This window comes from Apteryx rowi, unplaced genomic scaffold (assembly GCF_003343035.1).
Source record: "Apteryx rowi isolate R43461 unplaced genomic scaffold, aptRow1 scaffold_108, whole genome shotgun sequence".
In the NCBI taxonomy this organism is placed as follows: domain Eukaryota; kingdom Metazoa; phylum Chordata; class Aves; order Apterygiformes; family Apterygidae; genus Apteryx; species Apteryx rowi.
The window spans coordinates 585,978-601,512 of NW_020447286.1; the positions used below are offsets into that span (position 1 = coordinate 585,978).

Genomic DNA, 15,535 nt, shown 5'->3' on the forward strand with positions numbered 1-15,535 from the left:
CTTTAACTGTAGGCAAGATAGAAACGGTGGCGCTCTCTGCAAAGAGCAAGGCAGCTTCAGAGCCTGATTCAGCCCGCCTAGGATCTGAACTGCTGGAGCAAGTAGACTCCTAATTTAGACACTGTAGACTTACATGTCTCTCTCTTGTGCAGAATGTATGGTGCTCCCAGAAAAGATTACATTTAATTATTTTAAGTATTATTTTTTTACCACATGGAACTCTATTACTGGTCAAGAAGTGCAGATGAATTTAATTTTAAGTACAAAAATGGTGCCAGTGAGAACAATAGCTGGTCCCATGGTATCTAAGGAGATTAAAATAACTCTCTTGAAAAACTCACAGTGCCCCATAAGGATGAACACTCTGCACAGACAGACGGGTCATAAGCTCATTGCATTTTTGAGTGTATTAGCCATCACATGGTTGAGCTGGGATTCACAAGGAAGGAAATATGTCATGCTGAAGCATGTCAACACTGATCTGTATAACTGATTTGAATATCCATGAAAGTATTTTAAAGGTTGGGAAGTTTAAAAAAAAACAGATATTTTCCATAAGCCACCCCTAGAACTGCTTCCTTTAAGCACCTGATAACAGCTGTGAGAAAATGGTCCCATAAAAATCCTCAGGACCTCCATACCCGGTGGGTTTTTGTAGGAGTTTGTCTGACCAAAGGCTGAGAAGGGAAATGGATTTTACTGAAGAAAGCTCTCTGAAGAAGGATATCTGTAATATTTACTATGTAGATAAGGTAAATGTATTGCTGCATAGTTATTTATCTTTTGTCTTAGTGAGCTGGAATAGTCACAGATTGCAATATACTTTAAGCTATGTGGTTTAAGATAGGGTATCCAAATAAAAAGTAGATTTATACCATGTTCTCATCTTATAATGGACTAAGCCAGGCCTCTGGAACTGAACAGATTTAGGCTGAGATCTGAAAATGGGGAGCAGTGCTCAAAGGTAAGGAGCAGAAGTGGTATGCTCCATGCCTTCAGAAAGCTACAGTTTGTGTAAGTGCTGAAACACCACTCCTTAAAGACAAATTTCACCACTTTTTGCCAGCTATGGAATGGTTCAAGAGTGCTCAGAACAATGCCAAAATGGATAATCTATCCATTTTTAAATTACAAGAGCTTTTTTTTCTTTTTTTCTTTTTTTTTTTTTAATTAAAACTCTACCTAAGTGTCACCTACCATTAGCATGGCCAGCACTCCCCTGATTTTATATTTCTTATATTTTAAGTAACTGGCCACGTCTAAAAATGGCTATGTTATGAAATGGATTTCCTTTGAAGTTTGGCTTCCAGAGAGGCATTGACTTCCTTTCAGCATTTATACAGAAGCAGGAGCCTGCTTAGCCTAATTTAACTTTCTGCTCAGCTGCCTTTATCTCCTAAGTAAATAAAGCTGTTCACTATAGGGGCTGTGACCACTTTGATATTGAAATTTTGACAAAATGCTTCCTGTGGCAATTTGTGTTGGAGATAAACTCCCACCACGACCATGAGATCACGCCTTCGCAACGCGGAGCGCCGCTGCGCTCGGGGCAGCGGGAGACGCGGCTGCTCGGGGGCGGCGGAGCGGCGTGGTCCGCCTGCCCTCTGGTGTCGGCTCGGCGGCCCGCGACGGGCCGGCCTCTGATCGGACACGCTCTGACGCTGCAGATCCTGCAGCTCTTTTATGCTAACCTCTCCCCGCGGGGTCGGTAGGAAGCAGAAATAATGGAAATTAAACAGAAGCAAGGCTTCAAATATACTTAAATTTGGAAGCTGCGCGAAAGAGACAAAAGAAACACGCAGCCGGCAGCCCTAGCATGCAGGGCAACTTGAAAGCCCGGTGAGCTTTTGCTGTGTCTTTTTTAGCTGTTTAAAAATTGGACTTGCATGTCTGCAGCTGTCCCCAGATAACAAAACCAGTTTTCTTCCAGTCTTTTAAGGATTCATCCAGGAAATTGTCCGTTGATAAAGAAGTCGTCAAGGACTTTGTTTAAAACGTGTTCTGAATTTCCTTCTGTGTCCTAAAACAGTTTTCATAATGCTCTATGAGGGATGAGAGAAGGCATTAGAATGAGATTTTCAGGAAATTAGGAGCAAAGAACATTTCTAGCCTATTTCTATAGCTGTAACCATTGTAGTATCAGAGCACCTCACAGTGAATTCAGCCCATTTGGAAACTCTTATGGGATACAGGGAGCCATCCTCCTTTTATTGATGATGAATAGGTCATCACTGAGGCCAGATTTTTAGAGGAATGCCAGTGTTTGAAGATGCTGATTAACATTTAATCCAATCTATCAAAGTACCATGGACTTTAATTCTTATTCCGGGAAACACCAAATATTTTCAGATGGATCTGGATTTCTTATTAACTGATTTTCTGAAAGTTCAAAAGAATATCTGAATTAGCGAAATAAGAATTTTGCATTCTAATTCATTTCTTAGACACAAGAAGAAACTGTCCAGCATGGAAGATGCACCTTTTGTCCATTTTAAGAACATTACATCTCACCTCTTTTCACTTCCTATCTGAGCACCAAAATATGGCCCCGAGCTCCTGAATACTTTGTTTTTCAAAAACCTTACAATCTGACAACATTTTGACTGTTCTGTGATCTTTCTCGTCTTTTTCCTTCTCTGTTGCTTTTTCTCCCTTTTTTCAATGAAACCCTTTCCTTTATTTCTTCTGCTAACCCAATGCACAGGCTGGTCCTGATGTTGTGTCCATTCCACTGGGACTTGGCTGAGCCACAGAGAAAGATGCTACAACATTGTCTGCCAAAAAGCTTCCCACTGTCCTCCCGTCTGGTTAGTTCTGCTGCCTTAATAATTGCGTTCATAAAACACTGAGGGTTGTACAGGTTTTCCTTGTTATTTTTAGACTTATCTTCCTCTTTCACCTGCTCTTTTATGGGGTGGAATGCATTTTTCACTTCTCCAATTCCTCTCTCCTTTGATCTCCCCACTGTAAATGGGGATGCTCAATTAAGTGAAATGTTTCACTGTAGGGGTTTATTTTCCTGAGAAATCCTCCTCCACTTCCTCCTACTTACCAACATGTTTTCCCCAAACATGAATCATGTCTCAGCTCATAGCAGCCTTTCGAAACTCTGTGAACCCAGTCACCTTTCCCACTTGCAGAGGTTGGCAGAGAATTACGAAGTGCCACCTGCAAAGTTCAGTTCACTCACCCAAACGTTCTGAGTCTGGTTTGCGTCAGATTAATGCTCTCTTATATCAGCCTCTACTATCAACAGTACAGGTGTGTTAAATGGAAAAGAAATACAAAGTGTTAAGTGTAGACACTGGAATAGCATAGAGCAAATTTCCTATCTCCAGTGGGATCCAGGCGCTGTCTAAACAAATAGGGACATTAAACTTGGTTTAGAGATTTTTTTTTATTATTATTATTATTTGTTTGTGCAACAAAGGGAGGAGGTTTGTTCTTGATTCCACTAAAGATTTGTGCTGTTTGCTTCTTCCCTTCAGAGCCTGATTCATTCCCCTCTCCCCTGGCCTCCTCAACACTTGCTCTGAGTAGCTGCAAGGTTAGCAAGAAATTCTTCCTGCTGAAAGTCCAGACTTTCTCTCTGGCACAACCCATCCATCCTGTAGAGAAACACTAAGGCTCTCTGCAGGCATGTCCAAATGCCAAATGTATTGTGCAGCCCTGATCAGACTGCTGAGAAGGAGCCCCACAGTATTTAGCTGATTCAGGAACCCAAGCCTCATCTTCAGAATGGCTTATAGCTAAATCTCCAACACCATATAAGTGCCTAAGTCCTGAGAATCATCATTTAGGTGCCATGTACCCCATATCCTAAGGTACTTCTTGACATCCTGAAAGCTCACACCAGGCTTCAGTAATCAGGATTACATCTTAGCCCCTCAGTATTCAGGCTTTGCATTTCTCTATACATTTGTATACATATTCGGGGGGGGGGGGAAGGAGGTCCACATTTAACACAGAGTGACTAGCTGAAGGTAGTGCTTCTGTTTCTCTGCTTTTTGTTTGATGATTCAGTGATAAGGAAACTCATTTAGAGCTTGGGAGACTACTTCATGCCATTGGAGAGTGCTGATGGACTGCAAGGCTTTTGCTGCACCCTGTTTTTTGCTGTATCCTCTTGCTAGTCAATTGTTCACTACCTGAGAGCTGTAGAGAAAAGGACCATGTCTGTATTAGTGCCTGGCTGTGATTAATACATTCTTCTGTAAGGCAGAGCCTGGTGTCCTACTTCCTGCTGCACTTAATATTAAAGAGAGAGCTTTCCAGTGGAAAACATATCTTTTCCTTTCTTAGTTAATATGTAACATTCTTTCTACTTTTGGCTAAACGAATACTTAATTATTCCATGAAAAGTGGAACACCTTCAACAGGAAGGAGGGGGAGAGATCCCAGGATGGCTCAGGTCCATGAGTCTGGAACAGAGGGAACCTTCCCCCGGGAGAGAAGCCCAGATTAAAGTATCTAATTCTCCAGTATGGGGGAGATTTAAGGATTAACATCCTTAATGTTTCCTGTTGGCTACTTCAGATGCTCCCAAGAAAGTGCCTGGGTAGTATGATGCTTAATTCTCCTTATGAATTGCATAAAAATTTCTAGCCTGGACATCGTGAAATTTGCTAAGCAGATGCCCCCCGCACTCAATGTTATCGAGTCTCTGTTGTGCACCCAGTCTATGCGTGTTTGGCTGTTAAGTGGGTCTAAGGCTCAATGTGATAAGTCACTTTTAAACTAGGACTTTAGGCACAGCAGCAAATGAAACCCTTGAAGCTCACAGGGAAGGGCATTCTGTTTAAAAATTGTCAGTAGTCAACATCATTGCTGAATTAGACACACTACTAAATGAAAAGGATTTTTTTTTTACAGACTTTAGATTCCTAAATAACTGTCGCAATTTTAATAGGTGTTAGATCCAGCAGCTCTTCCTGACTTCACTGAATGGTGTGAAGCACTATGCATTTTGGCAAATCAGGCATTTATTTAGGAGCCTAACTTTTGGCACCAGCCTTTGAGAAAATCTTGGCCAGAGTTCCCACATAATGTTAACACAGTCACACCGTATGTCTTAGTATTGTGTGAGATCTACACATCCAGTACTATGCTAAGCTGCAAATTTAATAAGACAAGTGAAAAAAGAGAAAATCTCACCTATGTGTAGTGCAGCTGAGTTAGTGTGTATTTGCTTTTAGTTGAGAAAGATTAACTTTAATTTACCACCTCCTGATCAAATTTGGATACAGTGAGTGAGGGAAGAAAAAAGGCATTTTTTCAGATCAGCTAGGATTAGAACTGGGTCCAGCATGGTTATTGTCAAACTGAGATTACACTGAAGGCATTGAAAAGACTTTAAGTAAATAGTGAATTGATACTTTAAAAGTTTTGTGACCTGGAGTTTGTATGGCAGTTGAACAGAGATATGCATAGCACTTTTAACTCTGTTTTGCTGGGTTTATTTTTTCTCGTTTTTATTTTTCATTTCTTAACATGTACATTTGTATGAAGTTATCATTCATGATAGCAAAGGTGTAAGAAACCTGGGAAGTATAAATTACACAGTGAATATGTTCTTTGCATGATTTATCCCTAGCAAAACTGATTTTCCCATGTGAAGTATTGGTTGAGGATGATTCATTTTTCTTGACATTAACTATCTATAAGAAAAACATCATATCAAGGCTACTTGTTTAGACTTCTCTGTCAGAAAGAAAGAGATAGAAACCTCCTTTGTGCAGTTCGTACACAGACAAGGTAAGAATCTAAGTTAAGTGAGATGAATCCCACCTCTATTACAAAAGCAGAAGATGCTGAGATAGCGTAGTGATAATAAGAACTTCTGTGGAACTGGATCCTCATGTAATTCACATGAGACAACCCTGCCAACCTACTCCTGTGACATTTGATACGAATGCAGATCTTTCATTGTCTCCAGTGGGAGATGATGTCACACATCTGAGACCGCATCTGGTGCTGATGATGTGAGTAAATGTCCTCTGTGAACTGGGCAGAGAACACCCACACCGTTATCACATGGGAGATGCAGCAGGATGTGAACTCACATTTTCAGAGGTGAAAGGCTACTTCACTCACCCCCTTGGCCATCCAGCCTTTATCATCATACATCCTATTGATTACTCTGAAAGGAAGCACAAGCCTACAGGAATTGTTCTGTAATGATGGGTGGACACAGCTTTAAACAGCTGCCTGAGGACTTTGCCAAAGGGTGGCCAAAATGCAGTTTTCATTCCCGTGTTCCATTCATCATGCCACAGCTAGTGATGCCTCTGGAAATAGCTCCCTTTGCCAAGCATAACAGGGTCACACCTGGCCAGCTGTTCTTGGTGGTCATGCTGTCTTAGGATAGGATCCAAAGCCCACTGAAATAATTGGAAAAGGTTCTGTTGACTCAAGTGGACTTTGGATCAGACCTTTAGTCCTTGTTTCTACTAAATGAACTGCACAAGCTGGCAGAGATTTCCCTATATCATGCATGGTAGGATTTGGGCTTTTGGGAATATTGTAACAGCTTTATAATTCCATATTGGTATGGATTTTATCCTAGTTGTTTTTAGTAAGTGATGTCACTACTCTCATCATCCTCTGTTTATACATTTTTGATAAGGTGCTTAAGCATTTCAAATTCCAAATTTGGCAAAAATCTAGAACATCTTTTAGACTCATGGGGCTACTCCCATTTTTCAAATAGAAGGAGATTTCTGGGATTCAGCTGTGGATAGCTGAACAATAAACGGAGCCCCAGAAAATGTGGACTGTATCTTAAAGGTAGTGAGTGAGAGCATGAACCACAGAAAATGCACATATAAAGGAAAATCAAACTGTAATACTGAGTAAGGGGAAAGAGGGTTATTGCACAGTTGAGGAAGCAAAGAAGAATAAGTTTGATTCCGGTCCTGTGTCGAATAAATTGGTGCAAAATCTGATTCAAAGGTCATTACAGAACATGGGTCTCTTTCTACTGAGTTCAGAAAACTTTGGTTCAGTTCCATAAACATAAATTTATTTTTGAAATCAGTAGGGTTTTTGAGGTCTCATTCCAGTGAAAGTGAGAAGAGGCTCAAACTAAGTTGTTCTAAAGATACAGAGAAATGTCCATTTCTGAAGCACTGCTTATGTTGCAAGTGTGTACATAACTTGGTGTTTGTATAGTTATTGGGCTGTCTGAATCATTTCTCTTGTGATATGGTTCACTTTTTTTTTTCCAAAAGTATAAAATCTAAATTACCTTTTTTTGTCACACCCATTCTGCAGTGTCTTTTGCTATGTAATACAAAAGCGTGTATTTCTGTGTGTCAAATTATTAAACTAACATTGTTATCTTCAAAAACCAAGCTGATTACAGCTCACCTCGAGGGTGTAACCTTGTAAAGCTTTTAATCTGTGAAAGTGCAGCAGAAAACAGAACATGGGAGACCACGCTCAGAAAACCAGAGGATAAATTTCTTGTGCAAATGCCAGCAGAAAGTCCATAGGATTAACTCACTACAAAAGTACATATATTTCCAAATGAACTGTTTTCTCAATAGGGCTTTCATCTTCTTCCTTTCTACTTGTATTAAGCTGTGTTTTCAAGGAATGTTCTTTGAGTAGTTATTACAAGACAGTAATACAGATATGTCTTTGTTTTCTTGTCAGTTCTTTCCCATCTGTACATTAAATTGTATTTTGAAACAAAATGACTGAGCATGTGGTGAAGATATCTTAATCCTAATTCAAATTGGCACAGATTTACTGTCTTATGGAGAAATTTTCAAAAGCCATTGGGTGATTCAGCAACCTAAGCCCTATTTTCAATAGCCAATTTCAGAGACTTTGTGAAGATATGGTCGCAGGAGCTTGACTCCTATTGATTGAAACAGAGCTAAGCAAGTTGGTACTTTCAAAAAGTCTATGAGGTCTCTAAATAGCTATACAGATTGGTCCAAGCAAGTTCGGGAAATAGGTTGTGGTCTTTTAAATCATTCAGGCTACATGATTACTAACAGAACCAGAAGTCAGGTTCAAGTGCTGACCCACAGTCACCATGCTGTTTAATGCTAGTATGGGCCATGCCATCCTTTAGGCCTGCTATAACTAGTGTCCCCCAAGCAGTGTTGTGGCACTATTTGGGGTCGAAGATAGACCAGCAACTGTCCCCTGCATACATTTGAATGTTGCCATTCTGTTTTGGAGAGTAAGAGAGTTAAACCATAAGAACATTAGCTGTCTGTGCATCATCGACCTGTTTTATTTATGAATAATCAGAGGTAATCTCTAACATTTTTGAGAATGTTTTACTCAGTCAGAAGATTTTGCTTAATTAGTTGCTATATCTTTTTATTTAGTTTATTTATGCAGGTTCATGTTCATATAGAACTGTATATGAAGAGAATAGTTCTGCATTGTATTAGCTGTCCTTACCACGTGAAGAATTTTAAGCTGATTCTTCCTTAGGCGTGGGTACACAATACATATATGAGCTGAGCAGGGGCTAAATTTGCAAGACCAAAGCTTTGGACATGCACTGTCCTACCGACTTCTGCTATGCATACAGCACAGGTAGGGAACTGTCAGTGGGGAGGAGAAGGGTCTCCAAGGGAGAGAAAGGTCTGGCTCTGGTACTGAGCCCACAGGGAGAGCTTTGCTCCCAGTAACCAAAGTTGCCTTGCCATGAGAATAAGCACCACCAAAGGAAGAGGGATGTGCTCAGCCCGTGGCACTGTATGTATCACTCCTCACGCAAATGTTTTGGATAATGCCAAACCTTACGTCATGGAACAAACCCTGACTGCAAGCCCTTAATTGGCACCATAGATAGAAGGTGTGTTGAGCTGGAGATCTGGGGATGCAGACTGAAGTTCTTCTGTTGTAGGGATTAACCATGAAGGAGGATCGCAAAGCAACTTCACCACAAATCCTAACTTTGTCCCAGCACACTGCAAAGACATTATTTCATCATATTTCTTCCTTCACAAACTGTGTTATGGCTCCACCTGGCAGGAAGCAGAGGGAAAAAGTAGTTTTAAAAGTTAAGCAAACTGCAGTATGTACATAAAAAGATGTCATCCTCCGGAAGAAGGTTTCCAGTTCTTATTATTGTCTAGGATTTGTACTGCCCAGTAATGCATTTAGATGCATCCAGACTGAAAATAAAAGCTTTCTCAGACTCAGATGGCAGACTAAGTGGAAGACAAGGGACAGTGAAAGGATGTGGAAAGCCACGGGAAGGAAAGCAGGTACAGGGGTGAGCATGAGAGATTATGGGTTGTAAAGCACCAACACGATCGGTCTCCTAGGAGTTCTTGGGGCACACTAAAAGGCATGTTAAGGAGAGACTTGAAGGAGGTTGAGGAGGAAGGTTTATGGTATTCTCCAAGCAGGAAGTAGGAAGACCAGCCTGGAGTAAAACACAAAGATGTGTGTAAGAAAAATGAACAGCTGAATTTGATTAGGTTGTCGGTAAGGGCCAAACAGAGGTGGGAGCCAACCTCAGCAGTGAACGAGAGACACCAGGCAAGGATGGTCTAACAGAGGGATCACTGCATCCTAGGAAGAGGATGAGGCTGTGCTGTTCAGAGCCAGAGAGCAGGATGCTGCAGCCATGGAGCTCTCAGCTGGGACATGACTTTCAGCTATGCAAATGAGTAACAAAAGTCGCCTCTGAGAAATAATGAGCTACGGGGAACATTTGGCATCTGCAGAATATGCCTTTGTTATAAGAAAAAGAAAAATGAGACTGGCATATGCAGTTTGTTAAAAAGTTATGGCCTCTAATTGCCTCTACAGGGAAAAGATAGGTGTGGGCATTTCAGTCCAGAAGTAAGAAAAAATAAAAAATAAAAAAAGGAACATTGTTAAAGCACTTACTAGTGGCCTTCTAGCACAGTGACTCTGGGCATATTCTCCAGAGGAATCAAGCATTAGGCAAAGAGCAAGGCAAGCCAGAGGGGCACTTGTCCAGTTCTCATCCAGAAAGTCCAGAAACCCAGCCTCAAGTAGAGGGGCGGTTGGACATCACTAGTCGCTCAGGAATAGGGAATTGGCAGGAATATTTCTGCTTATATTCCATTCCTTTTATAAGCTTTTGTACTTGATTATTCTCCTCCTCTGTGCAGAGAGGAAGTATTCTGTGGCTTTGCTGAACACAGAGGAAATACAAAAAGCAGAAAATATTTGATCTGTGATTAGATCCTGCGGTTTGAGTAATTAAGATTATCCAGTCGTAGCCACCGGAGGGCACTGCAGACTTACCTTTGAAAGTCTTCTACGCAGCTACCAGGAAAACTAGTTTATTCAGCATATAGCAAATTGAACTGTATATGGATACCTGTGCCTTGAAATGGCGTACTAGATAGAATAATAGGTCATTCATTCACTCCATTCACATCCACTTGATTTACTTGTCTTGGAAAATATCTAAAGTAGTAAGGATTTTGTGAGTGGGTTAGGGAATGAGGAAGGTGAAACTCTTTATGGATGTATGCATCCCATCATGAGAATTTTCCTGATTAAAAAAAAAAAAAAGTTTTTAATGAATGAACTAATGGGCACTATTGCTGCTTTTTGGTCAGTAGTATGAGATGAATCACTGGACACCCTGATTTCTTACTGGCTTCAAAGGGAGTTCCCAGCTGTTCCAGCAGAAGACTTGGTTTCTAATTGAGTGTGGACTGAATTTGTGACTTATATGAGACCAAATTTCTGATGTGGTCTACACTTTCAGTGACTATTATAGTATTATATCCCCGTAGTTTCAAAATGCTAAAAAATAAAAAATAAAATAAAATAAATGGAGATTATCCTATATTGTTGAATTGTTAATGACTAAATTTTGATGACTCCAACATATATTGCAAAGAAAAAAAAGTTTAAAATCTATCATAGTACTGGATGTATGGCTTGAAAGCAGTAAGTTAATAACAATATTGTATTGTCATGATTGGTGATAGTGGTAAGACTCTTAATGTCATATCTAATACTCTTTTCAGGAAGACTGCTAAATGAAGGAACAGAAAGAGTCTTGATTATGGTCTTAAAAGTCATTTGGTGATGTAGCTCAAAAAGTATTTTTAGCTTTTAATAATTGGTGTCTACAGATATATAAATATGGATTGTTAGCACTTTATCCAACATCAAACAGACAAACTCTTTTTTCTAATACTGCCTTTTCCTTAGTATCTTAGAGAAGCAATTCATCTCCTGTCTATATTTCAATTTATGTTAGCAAAAGTTATGACTGGGAAAGAAGAAAAATCTATGGGAGTTGTTTCTTCAAAGCATGCATATATGTGTGGGTAGGTGCAGGTGTGGAGATATTACCAACAGGAATTGAAGATTTGTAATTCTGGGTAGTAGCACAAATGGGTGCGATGAAACAAATTAGCAAGTTTTAGGTGGTTTTAAAAGATAAAGGAAAATAGGTGGGAGCAGGACAAATGAAAATTAAGATGAAGGGGAAACACTTTTGAAATGAAAAGATAAGAGAAGAAAGTGGCAAAACAAGGAAGAAAATGACCCTTTGAAGAGCCAAAGATGCATACACTGAAAGTGAATGCCAGACATCCCAGTGTGCTTCCATGCTTTCAAAAAACACTGACCTATTTCTATTGTAAGCTAAATAACTGGTCACTGGCAAAAGTGCTTTATAGACATGTCTGTTAGCAGCTGATAGCTGCTATTGTTTGAATGGGTTTGTATGTTTAGGTGTATACAAAACAAGCCTTCCATGGCCAAGGTTTTAGGTTAAGGAAACAACTGACTGAACTTATACTCCCATTTAGGCACATGGGCAAGTATCCTGCTTTTCAAGATAACTGAGGAGCTGGATAGAAACCTCTAGACTTCAAAACACACAAATAAATCTGTGGTTACTCCTATTTCTTTCCTAATATTCCTCTCATCTTCTTGTTCCCTCTCTTCTGTTCAGTGTCCAAGCAAAACCTACGACCCACTTATAAAGTCTACCAGAGATTTTCCCGATGAAGTCATCAGTTTTATAAAACGCCATCCACTGATGTACAAATCAGTTTACCCAGTGACAGGAGGACCGGTATTCACTCGAATCAATGTGGACTATCGGCTCACACAGATTGTGGTGGATCACGTCATGGCAGAAGATGGACAGTATGATGTTATATTCCTAGGAACAGGTATGGGAGGGCTTCCATCATCACTCTGCACAAGACTTGTGCCTTAAGAACGTTTTCTTTTACTCCAGCAGACCCCAGTAAACCTTTTGGTTAGCATCACAAAGCTCAAAATCTTCTTTTAAAAGTAATGCTTTTTTCCCTGCATGCAACTTCAAGAGGGATTTAGTTGCCCTTGAGTCTGTGCCAGCGCTTCATAAAAATACTAACATTAGATGGACTCAGCTCAGGGAATCACTACTGAAATGAGCACGTCCTGCTCTTGAGGAGATAATTCGGTTTGAGAGTAACTGGACTTTCTTACCCTCGGAGTGCAATTTAGTACCTGACATTATATTATGTGGTGGTCTGGCTCTCATTCCTGGTGGCAGCACATCAGTAAGTCATTGAAAAGCAAAACAAAACAAAAACAAAAAAAAACTTAGTAACTTTGATGAGGAATTTCCATTATCAAAAGTGACTTAGTGCTTCAGTATTAAATTTTATGTGACACTGAACATTTAAAATTGGGCCTAAAGCCATTGCCCTATTCCACTTAAACACTTTAAAAATATTACTTTGGAACATGAATAGCTCCAAATAAGAGGTCCAGGATTGAACAGATAGAAGTTGAACTACTCTGTCAGGGAAGAAACCTGCTTTGCAGTTATGCTATGCATAATTATGTATCTATTTACATTTTTATGTTTATTATATGCCTCAAGGAAAAAGTCTAGTTTTACCATTGTAATTAAACTTAGAATCACTGGAAGGATCACCTAACAGCATGGTATGCTAAGAAATATTAACATACCTATTCATAATGTTTCAGAAATAATTATATACTCTCTTACTCAACTGAAATTCCTTATTCCTAATCTACAGTTTGAAGTTCCCCGAGTATTAACAGCTCTTCTCACCAGTAGATCTGAATGCTTTGCTAAGGGGGTCCCTGTCATTATCCCCGTCTCCCAAGAGGGGAAACTAAGGTACACAGAGCTGAAAAGGTTTATCCAAGGGCAAGGAATAAGCTGCTGGCATGAGCTGTGGAGTAACTAAGGTCTCTATCTGAATCCACCCCGGTGCTGCTGCATTGCACTGTATCTGGTCTGGCTTATAAGCAAAGTTGGTGTTCTACAGAAAAGTTTGATAGATATCTTGAAGTGATCTGGAGAAAGGAGTGAATTTTTACAAGTCACACAGCATCACCTCTTATAAAGTGTGGGTCGGCTCAGCCTTCGAGGGCTTCGCAGCTGTGTTGTGATGCCACAGGAGTTCAGAGATTGCCTCTCTTGGAGCATTTATGTCTTTCAGCTCAGCCCATCTCACAACTCTTTCTTTCAAAGAAACAAAGTGTAAGAAAGAGTCGCTCTGCGATCCCCGCCTGTCAGATACAGTGGTGCCAGACCGCAAAGCACAGAGGCTTACTCATGGCAAAGAACATTAACATGGCCTTTTCCCACCTGCTGGCTAGGAAGGCTAGGAATAAACTTTGCCCATGATCATGGAAGATCCTTGTTGTTTTCTGAATGCAATCTTTTTTATAGTCATCAAAGTGGAAAAGTGACCACATTTCCAAGTTGTGAGATGCCTAGGATTTGAGAGTGCCTGCTCCATCTAAAACTTACTTTTCATATGATAATAATGTAGAAAAATAATTAAAACTTCAGCTGTCAGAAAAGGTAGGTTTGCTGGTTAAAATGTACAAAATATCCTTTCAGTGGTTGTAAAGGTTGCTTTCAGGGTTTTGCTATCCTTGATTATAAGAGCTCATAGGAATTAAGTTGTCCTGAGAGATTAGCAGCTAAAATACTCACAGTTTAACTGTTACTGGCATAAATGAATAATTCTTCAGAGTAATTCTTTGGTTTTAGAGATGTCTAGGCCAGCATGTACCATGTAGTCACTAGGTGGCACTCTGTGATACGCAAACATTTTTTGTCTACAGTGCCTTCATTAAAAGTGAGAGTTTTCTTTTCCAAAAGCACGTTTTTGTTCCATTTTATCCACTTAAACTTGTCCTATGGAAAAAAGAAAAGTAAAATCAAAGATAAAATTTCAAAAATTATATGTAGAGACTGCACACAAATATGCCAAATAACTCAGGAGATTTTGATCAGCAGCAGATCGAGAGCTGATGTGTTTGAATGTAACCGACTATACTACCGCAGAATTTAGAGAGGCCGGCAGCTCTGCACGCCCAGCCTAGCTGCAGTTCTTTGTATGTGCACAGACTTTGGTGAATATGGTAAAATGGCCAACACATAAGGCTAACTGAAACATTTTGAACTTTGATTAGTGATATGATCTTCTGTAGTTTGGGAAACCAAGAATGAAAATCTCACTCTTTCCATTTTAATATATTGTTGTTTATCTTTTCAATATTGTCCATAATGCTTAGGATTAAGCTGTCTTGTGTCATTTCCACATTGCATATTCCAGCCACCCAGTCCACTTCCCCTGACCCATTTCAAGGTTTATTTTTAAGGCAGTTCAATATTTGTGGTGATATGAGTTCAGCTGGGTAGCTATTTTCTTCACAAATCAGGAATTCAGGTTTAAATTAATAAATAATTTCAACTTAAAAAAAACCCTCCAAATAAGTCCAAATTAGCTGTTTAAATGAAGATTCCAATGTAGAAAGAAATATTTGTTCAAAAATTTCCCTAAAATGACTGGATAAATGAGAAAAAATGCAGTGCATAATTCCCCACATTAAAATGAAACCTACTTCTCATTAAGGAGCTGAACTGGATGAAGATTAATCCTCTGAAACAAAAGCAAATAATTTCCTGCCAATGTAGCTCCTCAAGCTGGGTCCTCTTTGGGGGTCGGATGGGCCCCAATTCTGGGGCAAGGAAGCGTGCCGAAACTTGTAGCTGGGAGTGTGTATGCATGTGTGTGTGTGTGTGTGTGTGTGTGCACATGTGTGTGTAGCAGGCGGGTTAGACCACCCCTGCCAAGAGGAGCCTGCAGTTACGTTGGCTCAGCCATACCGTAAAACCACAAGTGTAGCGTATGAGAGCCATGCAGATACCTAGCATGGATAGATGTCATTTGAAGCCTACGTCCCTGAGGCACTAACTTGATTTCTAGCGCCCATTATTTCAATTTTTTCTTTGTAATCTAAGTTTAGAACATCACTTGGGTTTTTTGTTTTTTTTTTTGTTTTTAAAAAAGAATCAGAGATCAAGTTGATATGAAGTAAGAAATGCAGTAGCGCTTTTGTACTGAAACATAAGTGTGGGTTTTACATGATGTATATTTGTCTCAGACATAGGCACAGTATTGAAAGCTGTGAGTATCACAAAGGAGAAGTGGACTAAGGAGGAGGTGGTCCTAGAAGAGCTGCAAATATTCAAGGTAAGTATTAATAGAAACTACATTAATTAAATATCATTTAGGGGACT

General features: G+C 39.8%; 1 protein-coding gene across 6 annotated transcripts in view; it reads left to right on the top strand.

Annotated features, from left to right (window-relative positions):
- SEMA3D (semaphorin 3D) overlaps positions 1-15,535 on the top strand; it is a 155,034-nt gene that overhangs the window by 115,311 nt on the left and 24,188 nt on the right. For all 6 annotated transcript variants that reach the window (XM_026071370.1, XM_026071341.1, XM_026071352.1 and 3 more), the window contains 2 exons: positions 11,927-12,149; positions 15,400-15,488. In XM_026071370.1, the coding sequence (XP_025927155.1) occupies positions 11,927-12,149; positions 15,400-15,488 (312 nt within the window). The remainder of the gene's footprint in view (positions 1-11,926; positions 12,150-15,399; positions 15,489-15,535) is intronic.